Consider the following 20,924-nt stretch of genomic DNA (forward strand, 5'->3'; position numbering starts at 1 on the left):
GGGTTTCATCTATAGCGTTGCTGTTAGACATGTCATTGTTTGACAGACATCATTTGTTTTTATGAAACCCAACTTCTTCTGTGGATCCCCAGGTAGGCACCAAGGTTTTTAAAGACGGGAGCCCTGATCTACCCGTAGCAGTCCTTGGTGTCTTTCAGCATGCATTGCAATCAGCTTTTGTCCTTGGAGGCGCCCCTGGACAAGGTCGAAGGGCCCCATCTCCATGCAGGGTGCAAGGTGAGCAGCTGGGGGCCTTGGCAGCCAGTGTTCCCTGCAGGAAGCACTGGCGCAGGCTCATCCATGCTCCAAAGTGGCTGCCACTTTGCAACATGCGTAGGTTCTTCCTTTACATCCGGACTGAGTGTTATGAAAACCCCCACAGCATGCTCAATGATGGGTTAGATGGAGTGTTTCTCTGTCAAAATGGAATTCCTGTTGGGTTTCATAGAGGTGGTAAGTGCTTAGCCTCATGCTTCCGTTCTGAAGAGTGGTTCCTACGGAGGGCCGGGCCGCTCCATAGCCACGCTAGTTAGAAAGAACCGTCACACGCAGTCTTTCCCCTCTGCTGAGATCTTGGCCCTGCAAGCTTTTGGCAGAACCTGCTTGACGGTCTTGCGAATGCGATCTCAGAAAGAAGAGAACCAGGAAGTCAGTACAGCCTTTATGGAAACTGGCATTGCCTGGAAACCTAAGACTAGGACTAGTGACTCGGCAGCCCCCCTGCTGGGTATATACGCAAGGGACGGGAAATGCGTGTATCACAGAGACAGCCGCACGTTCAAGTCCACTGCAGCCTTCCTCACAATGACCAAGAGACGGAGTATACTGGAGTGCGCGGCAACAGGTGCATGGATAAAGAAAACGTGGGGCGCAGATGCCCTTGACTTAGGATGGGGTTGTGGCCCAATAAACCCATTTTGAGTAGAAAATATTGTTGGTCAAAAACGAATATAGTACAACCACCCTTCCAGACTCCACAGCTTAGCAACTCGGTCCTCTGGAGAGTGCCAGTTGCTTCCCTGTGTGGTGGCATGGGTAACTGGGAGCTGGCAGGTGTGCGTGGGGTGGTGGGGAGTGGAGGACGGTGGGGGAGCATCACTCCCACTGTCCAGGGAGGATCATACTAACATCACTAGCCCAGAGAAGTATCAAAATGCAACTTTCTGAGGGTGGTTTGTATTGAATGCATATTGTTTTTGCATCATTATAAACCTGAGACAGGGGGAGTCGAACCATCCTAAGTCAACAGAGAGGTTTTTGTGCTACTAGGCTGAGGTGAGGCCCAGGTGGTAAAGGCCTTTGCCAAGCAGGTCACTGAAGCTCAGAATCACACATGGAATCTCTAGTTTGCCTTTGGGTCCCTTAGGTGAATTGAAAACAATGATCGGCCGGCGCCGCAGCTCACTAGGCTAATCCTCCGCCTTGCTGCGCCAGCACACCGGGTTCTAGTCCCGGTCCGGGCGCCGGATTCTGTCCCGGTTGCCCCTCTTCCAGGCCAGCTCTCTGCTGTGGCCCGGGAGGGCAGTGGAGGATGGCCCAAGTGCTTGGGCCCTGCACCCCATGGGAGACCAGGAGAAGCACCTGGCTCCTGGCTTCAAATCAGCGCGATGTGCCGGCCACGGCGGCCACTGGAGGGTGAACCAACAGCAAAAAGAAGACCTTTCTCTCTGTCTCTCACTATCCACTCTGCCTGTCAAAAAAAAAAAAAAAAGAAAGAAAGAAAGAAAAGAAAAGAGTGATCAGGCCACCAGGGTGGCGGGCTTTCCCAGTGGAGACGACACCCCCTACCCTGAGAGCACGTTCAAGGTAGAGAAGCAGGTTTTCTGCGGGATGTGCGTGCTCCCCGGTTTTGGCATTCATTGCTCGGGGAGCATGGACGGAGAGATACTCAGGTGCAGGCACTGTGTGAACTTGAATGGAGTGCAACAGAGCCCGGATGTTTGTGGCCTTCCGTTTGGTGAGCCACGTTGAATCCATGGATTTGGTACCCCTGTCCACCATCCGGCGGGCTCCAGGGTGGGGGCCCAGGCCCATTTCATCCGGCATCCCGGCGTCCACCCCCGCGCTTGGGGAAGAGAGTGCTGGGAAGCTGGCCAATGGGCCGAGCCTGTGCTGTGTGAGGGCAGTGTCAGTGTGGAGGCCCTGGCCCCGAGGCTGCTGGGTAGCAAGGCTGAACTCCACGACGCAGAGTCCCAAGGGGACTGTTGGAAGGAGAGACAGGAGCGCCTCTTGGAGCTCAGCCCCCTGATGCCACTCCTTGGGGTTGGCTGCAGCATCTGTCCACTGACTGCCCAGCAAGGGCTGCTGGCCCAAAGGGAAGCTCTGCACCAGCAGCACTCCTCCAGCCCCGGTTTGCACTGGGTTCCTCGTGAATGGTCCACAGCCCTAGCTTCTGTGCCCAGGGTGGCTGAGTGGCTTAGAAGAAATCCCTCATGCAGAGTGCTTGATACGGACGGATGCTGGTCAGTGACAGCAGCTGTCACTGAGGGGGGGCTGTGCCCCCTGCAAACAGGCCAGCTGATTTCTGTAAAGCACTCCTAGTTTAAACACCCCAAAGCAAGTGATTGACAGGAGCCTTGAAGTCCAGTATTTTCTAATGGGCATAATCTCAGGTGACATCTGCAGATGCCAGCTCAGGCACAGCGCCCTCTGCTGGTGAGGCAGGCACCTGCTCAGCCTGCCTGTTGAGACTCAGGCCACCACGCTATGCGTTGTTTCATGATTATTATTATTAATCAACAGAGGTGCCCTTTGGACGTCATCTGGGAACCGGAGAGAAATCGTGGAGAGGAAACAGTGAGGGCGATGGCGGTGGCCAGTAGCTCAGTCCTTCCCTGCTGCGATCCTCGGCTCCTGTGCTCCTCCTGCGTCTGCTTAGCTCACCCTCTCGCAGTCCTGCCTGTCTGGACTGGGAGCCCTGCGTTCACTCATCCCTGCCCCCAGAGGGCGCTGCATTCGATGCACACATAGTGATGGAAGGGCTCATCACCTGCTCCATCCCACCCATATTCTTGACAAACAACTGAGTCCAGACAGTTCAAGAAGCTTGGTGGGGTTTGCAGCGAACGGTTTCTCTTGCTGCCTTCTGCTGTCTTATTGGCAAAGGGTGCAGCCCTGGACCGCCCTAAATTCAGTGGGTGCCAGAGAGCAGAATCCCTCGCCCCCATCCCTCTTGGAGCCCAGAACCCCTGGAGTAGTTCTGATTGCTGCCCAGGGTGGCCAGGCAGCGCACCTTGGGCTCCGTCAGATCTGGGCTTGAATCCTTGCATTGCTCCTGTGTCACTGATCCTGTCAACCACACCGCCGAGCCTGTTTTCTCACCAAAATATGGGAATGACGATAATACAGTCTTTCTCTGAGGGCTCTGTGAGTTCAGGGATGGAAAGCATCGCTTAAGGTGCTCCTTAATACACTGGAGGTGCTCAAAGATGGTTGCCGGCGATTCTACCGATACCCTTTGTAGGGAGGTGGGAGGTTCCAGCGAATCAGCAAATTTGCATTCTGGCCTACAGTGACCTATATAGTCCTTTTTTTAAAAAAAAAAGATTTATTTATTTATTTGAAAGTCAGCATTACACAGAGAGAGAAGGAGAGGCAGAGAGAGAGAGAGGTATTTCATCCACGGGTTCACTCCCCAGTTGGCCGCAACAGTCGGAGCTACACGGATCGAAAGCCAGGAGCTAAGAGCTTCTTCTGGGTCTCCCATGTCGGTGCAGGGGCCCAAGGACTTGGGCCATCTTCCGTTGCTGTCCCAGGCCATAGCAGAGAGCTGGATCAGAAGAGGAGCAGCTGGGATTTGAACCAGTGCCCATATGGGATGCCGGCGCTGCAGGCTGGGGCTTTACCTGTTACGCCACAGTGCCAGCCCCCTATATAGTCTTTTTAAATAAAAAGTGCTTTCAGGGCCGGCACTGTGGTGCAGTGGGTAAAGCCGCTGCCTTTGGTGCCAGCATCCCATATGGGAACCAGTTCAAGCCCCGGATGTTCCATTTCCCATCCAGCTCTCTGCTATGGCCTGGGAAAGCAGTAGAAGATGTCCCAAGTCCTTGGGCCCCTGCACCCACGTGGGAGACCTGGAAGAAGGTCCTGGCTTTGGATCGGCCCAGCTCTGGCCATTGTGGCCATTTGGGAACTGAAAGCAAGACTTCTCTCTCTCCCTCTCTCTCTGCCTTTGCCTTTCTGTAACTTTCTACCTTTCAAATAAATAAATAAAGCTTTTTTATAAAAAAAGCACTTTCATTTCATTTATTACTTTTAATTGACAAGTAATTGTATGTTTATTGTGTACAATGTGATGTTTTGATATCTGCATATATTATGGAATGTTAAATCAAGCTAATTAAGATATCAGTTACCTCATATACTTATTTTTTTTCCTGGTGAGAACATTTAAAATCTGTGGTCTTAAGAATTTTCAAGTGTTCAAAACATTGTTATTAACTATAGTTGCCATATACAATAGACCTGTTGTCTCAATAAATAAACTATAAGTATCATGAATGGAATAAAATCATTTCAAAGTAACATACATAATTTGGTTTCTACCCACTGGCGAATCATCTCACACCCTTGAGCCTTGGTTTCTTCGAGAGGAAGGTGACGGGGCACAGCACAGCCCTAATATGCTCCGGTTCTACTCAGGAGATCACAGAACACAAACCAAATAGAGGCCAGCTCAGCTTCTTGCGAACTTGCCTCTCATCTATTCAGATCTTTCGTGCCTGCTGCCTTACCTGACCAACAAAACTACCCATTTATCTATTTCCCGATTTCTCTTAGGCAACCCAGTGAGCATTTCACTTTACCATCGTAAGGGCTCCATCTAGTGGTAGTAAAGGACAATTGCAAGGCTCCGAATCCCCCCTCCCTCCCTTTCCTGCATTCTGGGTCCTTAGGAGAAGTGGGACAGGTGTAATGAATGCTGAGGGCGGGATGAGTCAGCAAAACCAACTCAAGACTGGGGCTCTGAGTCAGATCCTGAAGCTAAATGACTAACACGGATTGCTGAAGACTTGGATGAACACTTTAGGTTGGAGGTGTGTCTCGCACCAAAGCTGTGTGTTGCGAATGAAGTGAGTTTGGCACTGTCAGTGCCAAAAGCCACCATTTGATGACCATAGAGTGTCCATGGGGAACAGCTCAGGTTGGCAAATGACATCATTCGTAGGGATGTGGAACGGGGGCTGAAAAGTGGACTTCTGATGCAGTACTTCCCTGAGACACCAAATAGCTCTGTTGCTGACCCCCGCTGTGCAAGCAGCATGGGTTCCCAGCTGTATTCTCAATAGCACCATGGCCCCGGGCCCTCCTCTCTGGGCTGCGAGGTGCGGGGACGCTCTCTTCCGAGTGGTACTCATGGAGCTGTCATCCTCCCTCCAGCTTCCTTGGAGGCTGCGCAGGTAGGGGATAACTGTGTGGGTTTGGACTCAGAATTCACCGTGTGTTCTTGAGGGAGGTATCAAGGCCCTTCTCCCCGCCTGTAAAATGCAGGAGCATGCGCAGTGCGGGCAGTTCCTCTCCAAAGCTTGACGTAGGATTGGCTGATGCAGCCTGGCACGGAGAAACTCGCAGGTGAGGGGTGTTTCCACCGAAGCCTTCTCTCCCTTCAGGCTGCTGTAAACCCTCCAAGCCTGGTCCACTCCGCAGGTGCACAGCAAGCTCATCACGGACACCGCGTGCTGAGAGAAAGCAGGTTTTCATTTGCAAAGTTTAGAGCAGGGCGTCAGGCAGAGGTCACCCAACTCCCAGAGTCCTTGAGGGGCAGGGCTGGAGGTTTCTACAGACTGAAATTGAAGCTGGGGTCAAAGGCGCATGTTCCCCTCTGGAGCAGTGCCCCACCCCCGTCACAGTGCCCGTGGCCCACCTTTGATTGGCCAGCACCAAGGTATTCTTTTGGGAATTTCGATGAGGGAAAAGTGGGCTCCAGTTGGGCAGGTGCAGAGGGGCTGGGGTTCCTGGAGAAACCCTCAAGAGCAGGCAGGACCTCCTGGGGCCAGCTGCCCCCCCCCCAACTCCCTTAAATTAGGGAATAATTAACTTGGTTGGAGGTTGGCTTCTGAAGAAATTAGCTAATTAGGGAGATGGAGCGACCAGGGCCTGCTCATATCCCGTATCTTCATCAAAGGCGCTGTCTAGGGGCTGGGTTTCAACACATCGCTTTCTCTCTCTCTCTCCTCTCTCTCTGTGTTGCTTGTTGTGACTAAGGTCCTTTTCTGTGACACTCATGGAGCAGGATGTCCCACACAACCTTTCCTGTGGTCTGAGAGCTTTTCTAGAAGCGCCAGAGACCAAGAGCAACAGGTGCAATGGCACAAATGCAGCACTTGCGACAGAGCTGAGGCCCTCAGCGTGTCAGCCAGCAGCAGGTACTGGCGCGCACTGCCCCTGCCCTACCCGTGAGGCTGAGCGGGGGGGGGCTTCTCCTTACCTGGAGCCCCAGAGAAGCTCCCCGGAGGAGCTTGACTGGGACCTGGGAACTCTTGGGTTCGAGGGGCCGGCCAGGTGTCCGCCCAAACGGACTGGGCCGAGACTGCTCCCTGCCAGGGTGAGGCCCTGCGGGAGGGAGGTTTGTTGTGGGGACAGCTTGCTGGAAGCAGATACTGGGTGGGTGGAGAACAAGACGCTTGTTCACAGTAAGTGGGGGGAGCAAGGCTCTCAGAGACCCGTCAAAGGGCCCGGCCAGACCCGGGCGGCTTTTGCTCGGCCCTTGTCTCCCAATCCAGCTCCTCAACCACCCTGGAAAGGCCTGGGGGGAGGGGGGGGCTGCTCTGGCTGCAATTGGTTTCCTGAGCTCATGCGGGACCAAGACCCAAAGCTGGTGGTACTAAGAGGGTGGAAACTTGGTCCCGTAGTGGGGTTTAGGGGATGAGTTCACTAGGGACGTGTTCTGGGAAGGTGGCTCTTGAGAGAGGCTTGGTTCCCAAAGCTGCGTTGGTTCCAACCCCCGCCTCTCTCTGCTTCCTGGCTCACCAGATGGCCCTTCCCCTGCCTGAGCTCCACCTCTGCCATCCTCTGCCCGCAGCAGACGCCGAGCCAGTGCCGCCACCTGACCTTGGACTTGAACCTCCAAAACTGTGATCCAAAAAGCCTTTTTCTCCTTTTAAATTTGGTTGCCTCCAGCTGAGGAGAAGAGAATTCTAACTCCTGAAGGAAGCCCACGCTGGAGGAGAGAAATGTTGAACCAGACGGGAAGCCAGACATTTGCCATTAGACTGAATGGAATTCATATGACCTGAGTGCGGTCAGAGGAGCTGTTTTTACTTACAGAGGCTGTGATGGGCTCCAAGGTTTTGTGGGAGGGATGGAGTGGGGCTGTGGAGGCAGTTAGAGGGAGCTGGTGCAGCGTCTCTGATAAACTGCTGGCAGATGAGTTCAGCCCATCGCCGGCAGCTCTGCTCTCAGTTGAGGGCTTGGCTCTTCTGGGAAGGACTGTATTGGCCTGACCCTATGACAATGACATGTGTCTTCAGGTCCCAGGGAGTGTGACACGGACTCCTGCCTGCGTATAGGAAGATGAGGTAGACTTGATGACTTCTTGCAGGCCTGCCTTGTAATAAGATGGTTCATGGAACAGGAGGAGGGTTTTCAGGATCGTGGAAGCGGAAGCCAGCCCACTGACTTCCTGTTTGAGTACTTCCGGGAAGGTCACCGCACTTGGCTAAGTGTCGGTAGAGTGGGTTTGCCGTGGGTTATCTTGAAGAGCTGTGTGGATCGGATGCAATGGCGGTTGTAGAACGGAGATGCTACCTGCCAGCTGTGTGGCACTAACCTAGGACAGTTAATAAATACGGCTCCGATTACTGGACAGGACAGAGAGTTAAACGGTGTGGAAGCCGAACAATGCTCAGTCTCGATCCGATCCAAAGAGCTTTCGTTCTGGGGAGGCGTGTCATGGGCAAAAACCTAAAGAAACCAGAGGGCGCTCCGCCTCGATGGGACTCGTGTCACGACCCTCTGTCTGCCGCTACTTTTCTGCCCTAAGTTAGCAAGGTGGTCCCGAGGCAGTTTCATGGGGCCCCGAAGGATTAACAAACCACAAGTGCAAGGTCAGCCAGTTTAACGACACAGGAACTTCTAGATCCTAACTGGAAGGCAATTTCGGGAGGCACACATCTTAAGTGTGCAACTAGGCCTTCCGGGCCGGTGGGGAAGGGGTTTCTGAAGTGGGCGTGGCTTGTTCAGACCCAGCTGGCCCGTTGGTGAGAGCCGGGGGCCGCGGGAGCAGCCCCTCCAGCTGGCTCCTTGCTGGCTTTGTAACGGGAGGCAGGAGCAGCGTGCGCCCGTGGGATTGTGCTGCTTGCCGTGAGGGGAGGGCTGCCTGCTTGCCCGGCACAGGTGGGTAATTCAGGTTGGATGTTGATATTCCTAGGTGCAATGGTAACGGAAAAACGAGGAGGTGCAAGAATCTTGAAAGGGTGTGAGAGAAGCGGCAGAACTGAGCAAAAACGATCTGGGTACTTGCTCTGTGTTGTCTGAACAAGAAGTCACGTGCGGTTTGGGTGTCCCCTTCTCAATGAGGGGGTGCGTGTGGTGTCCTCCCTTGCGAATGCGGGACCCCAACATCGTGCGGGGCCCCGAGGACCCCAGCAGCGGCGTCTTGCCTTCCCAGAAAGCTCTGAGAACTCGCAGTGCCCACGTCCAGATCGCCACGTACCTGATACGGTTGCCCTCCAGCTTACCCGAAGGAAGGGAGCACGCTGGGGGCCAGGTCCCTCTCCTGGGACTCACGGCCGCACCATGAGGTCAGCTGTGCTTCCCAAGGGTGGCGCGAGAGAGGGAAACCTGCCCCTCGGGTCTGCTGGCGACTCTTCGTCCTCCATTTCTGATAAAGTCCCTTCCTTCGCCGACTGATTCTGTGCTGCGAGATTGCCCCAGGCTCTGGTGCGTGCCTGTGGGGAATGCACTGGCACAGCCACAGGCTCCTCCTAACCAGAGGGGTGGTTTCTGAAGTCTGGGGTTTAGTTGCAAACTGCCACTCTGGGAAGCGGTGTAGGAGGGTTTGGCAGGCAGGCCGGCCGCTGAGCCCTGCAGGGCTGTGAAGGGGGGGGGGGGGGGGGGAGTGGCTCGCGAATATGCTGGAAGGCGAGTTGGATTGGAGAAGATCCCAACAAACAGAAGTGGTGGGCCTCTGTGTTAAAGACAAAACACAAGGTCAAATGCAGATTTACTGGGGCTGGCACTGGGGCCTCCAAGCTGATGCCGACATCCCCTGTGGGCACCGGTTCTGGTCCCAGCTGCTCCACTTTGGATCCAGCTCCCTACGAGTGGCCTGAGGAAACCTGCAGAGGATGGCCCGAGTGCTTGGGCCCCTGCTACCCATGTGGGAGACCTGGATGAAGCTCCTGGCTTCTGCTTGGCTTGTGGCCATCTGGGGAATGAACATCAAATGGAAGATATGTTTCTTTAACTCTTTCAAATCTTTAAAAAAATTCATTAGGTTAAAAATATTATAAAGCATAAAATAGGAGAATTTATCTTAAGGGATTTTTTTGTGCAAAATACCTGAAAGATAAGTAGCCCCCCGCTCCATCTGAGCCAATAGTATGAGTATAATGAGTTGACGAAAGCTAACTCCACCTCCGTGACAGCCTGGTGTGCATTCCGGTGAGAACAAGGAGACCAGCTTAGGATCTTACAGAGGATGCTTTAAAGACCTGGAGAACTCTGGCTTGAAGAAGGCGAGGCACCATTATCACAGAATGGCTTTTTTTTAAAAATTTTTTATAAATAAACCAACTTAACTTTTTTTACACTTTTTTTTTAAATATTTGTTTATTTATTTGAAAGCCAGAGTTACACAGAGAGAGAGGAGAGGCAGAGAGAGAGACAGGTCTTCCATCCACTGGTTCACTCCCCAACTGGCTGCAATGGCCGGAGCTGCACCAATCCAAAGCCAGGAGCTTCTTCTGGGTCTCCCACGTGGGTGCAGGGGCCCAAGGACTTGGGCCATCTTCTACTGCTTTCCCAGGCCAAAGCAGAGATCTGGATTGGAAGAGGAGCATCCGGGTCTCGAACCGGCACCCATATGGGATGCTGATGATTCAGGCCATAGCGCCAGCCCCAGAATGGCTTTCTTAAGACTTTGAAAGGGCTACTGTCCAACCAGCCAGAAAAAAAAAAAAAAAAAAAAAGTTCTTGAAGAACAAGGTAACAAGGTGTCATAAGCATGGTTTCACAGAGCAGGACTGGTACAAATTGGGTAAAGGTCTCCGGAAAAGTCAGCAGACACAGAACTCTGACACTCACTGTGCCAAGGGCCCGGAGCCAGAGCCCATGGTCAGGTGTCATACAGACCGCCTGCGAGGGCTCCACTTCTGTGGCCGAGACCACAGGTCGTCTACCTAGTGTACGTCCTCTCTCGTTCTACACAGATTCCTGGTCTTGCGTGGGGCAGCACTGTGCCCTGTTAAAACCTGTCTTTCTCAGCCTCGGATATGTGCCTGCCTATCTAAATGGACAATAGAGTTGTGAGTGGAAGGGTTTTGTGAGACTTCAGGGAAGACTCGTGAAAAAGAATTGATGAGCTGAGAAGTACATGTTTTTACCTCTCTTCTGCTGCAGCAAGTGTGGATGCAATGGCTGGCACTCTGGCAGCCATACTAGACCCTGTTGTGATCTTGAGGGTAGAAACCTGTGACGACAGGAGAGCTGCCCTCAGTACATGCATATTGGGTGTTTTCTAGGCCCCAGTCAGTGGTGTTGCCATCATTTGGCAAACAAGGCACACAGATGTTAGAGCAGCAAGAAGGCCAGGGATGCTGGCTGTGTTGCAGAAGCTCTCAGGATAGGGGACTTTTTTTTTTTTTTTTTTTTTTTTTGACAGGTAGAGTGGACAGTGAGAGAGAGAGACAGAGAGAAAGGTCTTCCTTTGCTGTTGGTTCACCCTCCAATGGCCGCCATGGCTGGCGCGCTGCACTGATCTGAAGGCAGGAGCCAGGTGCTTCTCCTGGTCTCCCATGGGGTGCAGGGCCCAAGGACTTGGGCCATCCTCCACTGCACTCCCTGGCCACAGCAGAGAGCTGGCCTGGAAGAGGGGCAACCGGGACAGAATCCGGTGCCCCGACCGGGACTAGAACCCGGTGTGCCGGCGCCGCAAGGCGGAGGATTAGCCTAGTGAGCTGTGGTGCCGGTCAGGATAGGGGACATTTACACAGAATAAAATGGGGTCTCCTGAGGCTATAGAAAGGGGGTGGGTGCGGGAGGAATTTCCATCATGGTAGTGCTCTCATGCTCCTGATCATATAGAAGCCGACACTGAGAGTCACAGATAGTTATTTCTCAGGGTTACTCACACTGTTTTAAATTGTTTTTTGAGAGGGAGAGAGAGAGACAGAGACAGGCAGAGTGACTTTTCCACCTGTTGGTTCACTCCCCAAATTTCCCACAACAGCCAGATCTCAGCAGGGCTGAAGCCAGGAGCCTGGAGCTCAATTCAGGTCGCCCACGTGGGTGGCAGGGACCCACGGACTTGAGCCCTCACCCGCTGCCTCCCAGGGTGCCCACTAACGGAAGCTGGAACTGGAAGTGGAGCTGGGGCCTCACCCGGAATCTCTGATGGGGAACATGGGTGTCCCAAGCAGCGTGTGAACTACTCTGCCAAAGGCCCGCCCCGCTCGGAATGCCACACGCGAGAAGCTTGAGACCAGAGACGGTCTTCCGGAGCACTCAGCAGTGCTGGGGCTGGGGTTCAAATCCAAGCGTGTCTCATTCCAGGCCTGCTTTCTTCACCATCTCTCAGCTTGTTCAAGGGCAGGGGTGGCAACTGCCAAGTCCTCAGAGGAACAGGTAGGAGGAGAGCTGCCCTCGAGCCGAGGGGGAGGAGGCTGAGGAAGGCGAGGGTGGGCAATGGGGGACAGGGTTTGGGGAGCAGCCGTGAGTGACGTCAGGACGACTGTTTGAGTAGAGAGGCTTCCGGGCTTACCTTAATATCTAACTTGAACCTCCCTCCCCATAACACATTAACAAATCTGTCATTTTTTATGTCTATTATGAGATTTACATTAAAAATAGATTTCGGCAACCGCTGGGTGGTATCGTTACTCCCATGACGTCAGCAGGACACCTAGTACCAATCTCTTCTGTTGTCAGTCTACCCAATGCCACCAAGAGTTGCACAGAGGTGGCAGCTGTGTTCTCAGACGTTTAAGTATAGAACGGAGGTGTTTTGCACGACAGCTTCTTGACTCCACACCCATGGGCCTGAAAGGCGTTTGGGTGCCGTTTGCTTCCTGTTCCTCAGCTGTTGAGTCATGCAGGAACAATGTCAAGATCACTTCTGACAAGTACGCGTTCTCATTTGGATCTTTGGGGAGGGGAGGGCGTGTGTTTCTAAGTGTTTCCCCCTCTGAATTTGTCACCCGAGCTCAGGAGAAAGCTTTGCTTCTGATTGCCCAGGGACTGTGGTGGGCTGTCAACAGAAGCTGAGTTTTGGTTCCTAGATCAGCCCGAGTTTGAAGATGAAATAGGACGGGCAAGGAAGGCCCCGAGCTGAGACCGTCCTCTGCCTCCATCACGGTAGTCGGTGTTCTTTGGCCGTAGCAAAATGTCTGCAGCTGGGTCGCGTACAGAGAATAGAGGCCCACCTGGCTCACGGTTCTGGGGTTTGGGCAGTGCGAGAGCCAGGCCTCGTGCTGCCTCAGTTCATGACCAAGTGTAAGGGGCACAGGCAGACACAGCAGGACAAGATGCAGCGGACGGCCCACTGGCCTGCAGCAGCCACTGTCAGGAAGTAGACGTTCAACCCTCTTCGTGGGCCAGCACCGTGGTGCAGTGTGTTACGCTGCTACCCGCAGTGCTGGCATCCCTTGTGGGCACTGGTTCAAGCCCTGGCTACTCCACTTCCAATCCAGCTTCCTGCAAACATGCCTGGAAACCAGCAGAAGATGGCCCAAGTCTTTGGGCCCCTGCACCCACATGGCAGACCCGGATGAAACTCCTGGCTTCAGCCCAGCCCCCACTGTTGTAGCTATTTGGCGAGTGAACCAGCGGATGGAAGATGGCTCTTTCTACCTCTCCCTCCATAACACTGCCTTTTAAATAAATACATAAATCTTTTAGGAAAAGCCTTCTTCATGACCCATTACCTCTTAAAGGCCCCACCTTCCAGCATGGTGACGATGCCATTGCTTTTTTTTTTTTTTTTTTTTTTTTTTTTTGGACAGGTAAAGTGGATAGTGAGAGAGAGAGACAGAAAGGTCTTCCTTTTGCCGTTGGTTCACCCTCCAATGCCATTGCATTTCAACACGAGCTCCGGAAGAAGCAAACCAGAGCACCCCATCCTCTCTTTTCCTCTGTCCTGCGGTCTGTCTGCTCACCTCTGCAGGCCCAGCCTATGCACTGAAGCAGTAGCAGGTGCACTTGCATAATTGCTGTTGACAAACGCAGGAGCTGGAGCCCCGGAAGAGTTCTTGGGAGACAAAGACTGTGGTTGTTCTGAGTTGGACGAGGGGTAGGGCAGTGTCCACACCATGCCTCGTGACCAGGAGACAATAAATGAGTGACTGTGAACGGAGATACAGGCTTGATTCCTAGGGGCTTGTGAAAGAGCTGTCGCTTTGTGAGTGTGTAGTGGGAGTGTGTGGTAGACGCAGGCAGTGAGATCAACCCCGGTCCTGGTGCTGGCCTCTCTCTCAAGCTGTGATCATTTGCCATGGTCATGACCAGTTTGCTGGGGTCTGAGTAGGGGGGGAGATGGGTCAAGCCGGGAGTTGGCAGTACTCTCGAATTGAGAATGAAGTCATTTGTTTGGTTCTTACTGAAATGCTTAGTTCAACCGGTGGGTACCGGGTAAGTCTGTTGCACGAGTAGAGAGATTCGAATGCGAGCCATCGAGGGGCTGGCAGGCTGGGAGGTGGGCTCCTCTGCCCCAAGGGAAGGGGAAAGCTGCCATGGCCTTTGGGAAGGTAGGTGCTCCAGGCTTTGCTGCAGGACCCCATCTGATCCGTGTGGCTCCAAGAGAGACCTGACCTTCCACGTGCATGAACGGACCATGAACGGGAGTGTCAGCTATGTTACTAACACGCACAGAACCACACTGCTAATGGAGGGGAGGCAGATTCAAATCTAGGTTTTGTCTGCGTTCAAACACATTTTGCTGGATCATGATTCTGACATGGGAGGAAGGGGGTGTTGGTCACGGGGAGGGTCTTCAGGCCACACGCGGACCAGAAAGTAGTCCTCCTCCTACCCCGCATGGCAGAACACTTAAAAACCCTCCTCTGGATGAACCAACGGCAAAGGAAGACCTTTCTCTCTGTCTTTCTCTCTCTCACTGTCCACTCTGCCTGTCAAAAAAAAAAAAAACAAACAAACAAACAAAAAAAAACCTCCTCTGATCTGCCGCAGCACAGAGGATATGGGAGCTGAATTCACGGCTCCTCCAGTGCCAGCAGGGCATTACTTTCTTCAGTAGTCAATTGGGACAGAAACAAAAACAGCAGGGACAAAGGCAATGCGGTGGCTGAGCTCCGTAGCTGAGGTAGAGTGTCTGTTAGAGGAGGGGACGTAGAAAGTCAGTGACTGGTTAGCGTGCCGGGAGCATGGGAGCCACCTGCCGGTCCGGCCAGGGCCCCGGGCTGCAGAACTGGGTGGGCAAAGAGACTGCAGGTGACAGAAATGCCACTTAGGCCCTTTTTAACAAATACTCATGGGGGTGGGGGGAGCACATTCCCAGCCACTGGGTTACATCCCAAGTGCTCAGGCCAAGGCTGAAGCTGGGAGTCAGGAGTTCAACCCAGGTCTGCACGTGGGTGGCAAGGACCCAGCTGCTTGAGCCATCACCTGCCGCCTGCCAGGCTGCACATTAGCAGGGAGCTAGAGTCGGGAGCCAGGGCTGGCATTGAGCATGGATCCTCCGGTGTGGGATCTGAGAGGCTAAAGCACCAAGCTAAATGCCCACTCCGACCTCTCCCTTTAAGGAGGTCACAAGTCCACTTGCCAAATAAATCATGTTTGCTCTTAGGACACTGCACGTGGCTCATTTATAACGGGTGCCTGTTTGCTTTTCAATGTACAATTTGCTCATCTTCAAGAACACCTAGGCACAGGTGGATGAATTGAGCAGGTCCCGATTGATTGACAACTATGATGTCATCCTCACATGAACAGGTGCCCTCATTCCCGTGTCAGCAAGTCAGCCTTAGCTTGGACATGACGTCTCCGGCCACATCACTTGTCGGGTAGGTGGTTTATTGGCAGTGTCTCTCAAACAGTCCCCTTTGATCCAGACTTTTAGTTTTTTGTTCTTGCCATTTAGAATCTTAGTCACCTTTGCAGATCCAGCTGATGACTTTCCCCTTTTAGTTCAGCTCACACAGATCTTGATTTTCCTTGAGTTGATCTTATTATACATTATACACAGCAGGAGACCTTGACAGGCAAAGCACATCCGGAAAGATGGACTTTCAGAAAACCAGATGTGTGGTTCGAGGATGCCTGGCCGGGCTCTGCTGACCTCTGAAGGCAGACGTGGCCTGGCAGACGCTGAGTTTATCTCAAGAGCCAAGAGGACCCTAAAGTGCTTCATTTGCGTAAGTTCTTCTTAACCAGTGATATGAACCTCAAGCCCCCCCCCCCCCGAAATAAAAATGACAGAGCTGGAGACTGGGCTTTTCTGGTTCAGTAGGATTTCCCTTGCATGGGCTGCATCACAGTGTGGGGAGCAACTGGGAGCAACTCAGACTAGACTAAGTTACTGGAATTAAGACTTATTCTATGCATCTGCTCTCCCACAATATGGCGCTGGGAGAGGAGGAAACAGCTTCTACGCAGCTGCCTCCAGTTCAACCAATAAACAGCAGGACCTGCTCCTGACTGGAGGAGAGCAGCGTACTCGGCGTGTGGGTAGCAGAGTTGGGATTGGTGGAAGAGGACTATAAAGGAGGAGAGAGACAACATGCACCAGGAACATCTAAGAGGAACACCTGTGCAGCCCCCGAGAGAGCCGGCCGGTGGTGTGCTGCTCCCCCGCGGAAGTGGGGAAAGTGGCAGGGGGAACCGCCCTTCCACGGAGGTGGAAGGGTCGGTAGCCAACCCGGGAAGAACCAGCAGCAAACCCGGGGAGGGCCGAGCAGACAAAAGAACAGCGCAGGGTCCTGTGTCGTTCCTCCACGAAGAGGGGGAGCAACATCACAGATAACTGAGTATCTGTGAAGGTCTTTGGGGACCTAGGGAAGTGACATCAGGACAAGTTACATCCAGCTTGTCAACCAAATTGTTCTATCCTTTTAAGACACATTGAGGACTCAGTCTCCCTCTGTCTCTATTACTATATGGTGGTTCGTTGTATGACTCTGGTTGCGTTATTTTCTTACGTTGACTTATTGCCTCAGCTCTTGCTAAGCTACGATACAGGCAGAGTGTTCTTCCTTTTGCATTGACTTTGGACTTAACTGTGTGACTTGCTTTAGCCAGTGGAATTTGGGCCACATCTGAGCAGACTATTTCAACATACTTGTGTGGTTTGGCCCTTCTTTCTTTGCTCTGTTGTGAGAACACTAAGCCCCAGATAGTAGCTACTCTTTTAGCCAAGAGACAGGATGAGAAAATGCATGGAGTCAACCAAGCCCTGCCTAACCCAGCCATACCCAGCTCAGCTCGGCCAAGCCCAGCAGAGGCACAGCCAACCTCCAGCCCTTGGGTTACGTGAGGGAGAGAGCAATGTTTTTTGTTGCAATCCATTGAAACCTGAGGGCTGCAGTTGCCATAGCAAGAGGCTGACTATTACAGAAATAGATCCTGTACAGTGTGCTGCTACACACTGAAACGTAGGCTATCTGGGGCTTTGGTCTCTGGAGCTTTGTGACGTGGCCATTGATGTTGTGCTGTGCGTTTGGCAAAACAAAAATGTGGATCGTGAACTTGGTTGGGGCTTTGAGGAGCTTTCAAGACAGAATGCTCGCAGGATGAGTTGATTATTACTGGCTCTATTAGATCCTAAAAGAAAGGGATACTGAGACAAGGTGAGCCCATCTGTTTGAAGGTAGAGCTTTCTTCAGAGAAGCCTGTGTTGTGTGTACGGTCTGTGTCCTAACAAACGGAGATAAGCATGTAGCTACGACCAAACTCAAGATGGATAATCACTCTACCATCCTAAAAAATCCCTCGAGTTACCTCAGCCCCAGCCAATAGAACTGCTGATTTCTGTGTCTATAGTTTAGCCTCGTCCTGGATTTCCTATAAATAGAACCACACAGTGTGCAGCTTTAGAGCCTGGCTCTGTTCCCCGGCTAGAATGCCTTTGGGATTCATCTGTGTGGCGGCAGGTCCCAGTCATTTTGTTCATCTTATTTCTGGGTGTATTGTACTGGACAGACGTGCCGCAGTTCGCTCATTCCCCCATTGAAGGACGTGGGGATTCTTTCTGGTTTGGGGCTGTCACAAATAAAGCTATTGGAAACATGCCAGTTTTTGGCGTAAATTTAAGCTTTTATTTCCCTTGAGTAAAGATTAGAAGTGAGATGCCTGGGTTGTATGATAAGTATACATTTGGCCTTACAAACAACAGCCAAGCTATCTGTGTAATGACTGTACATTTTGCATTTCCCACCAGTGGCGTATGGGAGTTTGAATTGCTCTGTTCTCAGCACACTCAGCATTGTTAGCTATTGCAACGGCTAAAGTTGGAAAGACTTAATTCATGGGGAGAGGGGGAGAGGGATAAGTGCAGAAAAGAACTTTGGGTAGGCTGATAAGCACAGGAAGCAAATAGATAGCTAAACAAAAAAGTTCTTAAGAGAAATGTCTGGCCAAAAATGCTACCAGCCTGCATTAATAGAGATGGTAGTAGTTCAAGAGGTGAAACAACTTTCAATAGGCAGGGGACAAAGCTGGAGAACTGAGACTTCCTGACTTCAAAGTTTACTACAAAGTGACAAGAATCAAAGCAGTATGGCACTGGTATTGAGATAGAACACAGAGACCCATGGACTAGAGGGACCAGAAATAGACCCTGGCATATATGGTCAAATGATTTCTTATGAAGGGGCCAAGACCACTCCATGGAGAAAAAAAAATCTTCCCAACAAATAGTGCTAGGAAAACCACACCCCAAGATGAGCTCATAACGGGCCCATAACCTAAAACTGTAACACTCTTAAAAGAAACAAGACAAAAGCTTCCTGACGTGGGCTGCTATTGGCAAATGCTGTAGACGGGGTAATTTATAAGCACTATGTGTTGACTTCCCACAGTTCGGGAGGCTGGGAAGGCTCGGTGAAAGCCCCAGTGGATGGTGTCTGCTGGGCGTGCTCTGCGTGGGCCTTCATGGGGCAGAAGGGGCGAGCAGGCGCGCTTGGGACTCTGTTGCCCCTACAGCTTCATCGGCTCAAAGCAGCTCCACATCTTCTTCTTATGGAATTGGAGATAAGTTTTTTTGAAAGATCTGAGAGGCAGAGCTATGGAGAGACAGAGGGAGAAGTCTTCCATCCCCTGATTTACTCCTCAAATGACTGCAACGGCTGGAGCTGGACAGATCCGAAGCCAGGAGCCTGGAGTTGCTTCTGGGTCTCCCACATGCGTACGGAGACCCCAGGACTTGGGCCATCTTCTGCTTTCCCAGGCCACAGCAGGGAGTGGGGTCTAAAGTGGAGCAGCCAGGACTCGAACCAGTGCCCATATGGGATGCAGGTGCAGCTTTAACCACCATGCCACAGCATGGTTCCTGGAGACTACGATATAACACAGCAGTTTGGGGTGCATAGACCCTCACAGCTCCCAGCAGTAAATATTTCATTCCTGATTCTCTAGGGAGCTTGTTTGAAGGAAGTGGCGAGTTACCTGCTGTGCCAATCACCCACCCCTCGTTTTTGTTTTTATTATTTTTCTTTTGGCTCTCTCCTCCACGGGAGAAGCAAGTATTTCTCTCTCCTTCAGAATAAGCACCTGCTGTTCCGACCTAAAAATGTGAATATATCCCCCAGAGATACTGTAATACGGGAAAGAGCAGTATTTTGGGTGATTTTTGTCACAAAACTGACTTTTCTTTAGAGCCCGCTATAATTTTTTTAGTTCTTGGTTGAGAAGAATATGTGAATTTTTCCCCTCAAAGAGCTATTGGTACAGATTTTCGATAACAATCAATGTGTCCACTGAAATCACTCATGGCCTTGTCATGGCCCAGAAAACTGGACTTGGAGAATGTGTGAATGTGTGTGTGTATGCCTAGTTATATGTATGTGTCCTGTATATGTGTACACATGTACAAACAAGGATTTGTGTACTATAGGCCTGATGTACTTGTGTATGTTTTTGTCTGTGCACATGTGTACAGTACATACAGGAGTGTGCACATGCATGTACGTGCACATAATACATGCACACATGTGTGTCTGACGTGTATGATCACTCATGTGTGTCCTCATTACATGTGTATGCTCATTACATGTGTGTGTGTTGTATGACTGGAGTGTTCCATGCTTGTTGGCAGGTGCACTGAGCATGAATGTGCCTTTGATGTAAAACTAATTAGCTCATTATACTCTGTCCTTGGTGCGTCACAGTCCAGTTGTGGAGATTCAGTGTAGAGGTGGCTGCGAAACAGCACACATCAGTAAGTCCCCTTCCATGGGACGTTTTCTCCGAGGTGTGTCATTGTTGTGGAATGTCCATGCTTATGAAGTCTTCAGATTCTTTACACGTTATTCTAAGTATGCTGCCATAAACTATGGTGCTTCTTTCCTTTATCCGTAAAGTGCAAGGGCACGTACAAGTAAGTTTTCGGTTCCCTTCTGTCTAAAATTCTATGACTCAAAAACCCCCTTTCTGGAGTTACACCCACTACTGCAAAGCCTGCAAGAAAATCGGCATGTGAAACAGGTGCAGCGCTGGACACCCTGGCTGGGCCTCTTCCATTTGGGCCATTTCCTCCAGCATCAAAGGGCCATGGGGCTGTGAGGTGAGGCAGGATCGCTCCATCTGCTCCGGGCACGTGGCTGGAACACTTGGAAAGCCAGTGGATTGAGGCAGTCTGCCGGCAATGGCTGCTGCCTGGGTGCACGTGTCACAGGCGTGGGGACTGTGTATGAACCACTGCCTCCGCTCGCTCGCCTGCTGCATCCTTCATCCACCCATTCATTCTCCTGCCTCTCCTCCCCCAGTCCCTCCCTTCTCTCGTTTCCTGGCTCTTCTTTCCCCAACATGCCCCTCTCCTCCCCTGGGGAGGCAGGCAAGGTCAGATGCCCAGGTGTGGGAGGAGGGACACGTGCCCTCTGCCTTTTCTCTACTGCAACCATGGGCGCCACTGCTGAGTCCCATGTCGGATCTGCGACCCTTTTCCTGCCCACAGATGACTGCGTCCGTCCTTGTCTCTTGGCTTAGATGCACAGATGTCTCCTCTCACAACAAGGAGATCTGAGCCAGGAAGAGGCTCAGTGACTCGCTTAAAATCTCATGGCTGAGGATGGCATCACCGTCAGACATCCCTGAATAGAATTGAAAATTCCCCGCATCATAGGGGATGTTAAAGACAAAGTTCGGTACATTAGAATTGTAAAGAGTTTGAGCAGACAGTCATTCCCCAGTTGGGTGGCACCAGCCAGCAAGTGCTCCCCTGTGGGGAGTGGGGGGTGGGGAGGGAGGAAAACTGTGTTAAGTGTTTATGGAAGCAGGAAAAAGAAAGTCTATTTGATTGGTTAAAGTAGAAAGTCCCTAGTTAGAGATTCATTGGCTGTTTCTGGTCGGGTACGCTGGGTTTCATTTTACTGTTTTCCCTGGACTCCAGTTCACTGACACAGGAACTTAAGGTGCTAGAGTCAACCATGCCTGTGAACCCCTAACTGATTCTTTTTCTAAAGCAGCCAAAAGGCATCTGAGGAATTCCTACAGTGCATTTACAGGCTAATCTTCATTTGCTTATTTTAAAAAATGTTTATGAATTTACTTGACAGCACACACATTTCCATGTACTGGTTCACTCCCCAAACACCTAC

The 20,924-nt window shown here is 51.8% G+C and overlaps 1 protein-coding gene across 10 annotated transcripts in view; it reads left to right on the forward strand.

Annotated features, from left to right (window-relative positions):
• The first annotated feature begins 4,633 nt into the window (after window positions 1–4,633).
• The window catches only part of LOC149122549 (uncharacterized), a 70,473-nt gene continuing 54,182 nt past the window's right edge, over window positions 4,634–20,924 (forward strand). The window contains exons 1-2 of one of the 10 annotated variants that reach the window (XM_089311443.1): window positions 4,648–5,072; window positions 6,205–6,365. In XM_089311443.1, coding sequence (XP_089167569.1) covers window positions 5,017–5,072; window positions 6,205–6,365 — 217 coding nt within the window. In that variant the 5' untranslated portion in view covers window positions 4,648–5,016. The other 9 variants (XM_089311444.1, XM_089311442.1, XM_089311445.1 and 6 more) reach the window with 9 other exon arrangements.

Source organism: Oryctolagus cuniculus, chromosome 13 (genome assembly GCF_051225735.1).
Source record: "Oryctolagus cuniculus isolate XC-2025 breed Fujian yellow rabbit chromosome 13, ASM5122573v1, whole genome shotgun sequence".
NCBI classification, from domain to species: domain Eukaryota; kingdom Metazoa; phylum Chordata; class Mammalia; order Lagomorpha; family Leporidae; genus Oryctolagus; species Oryctolagus cuniculus.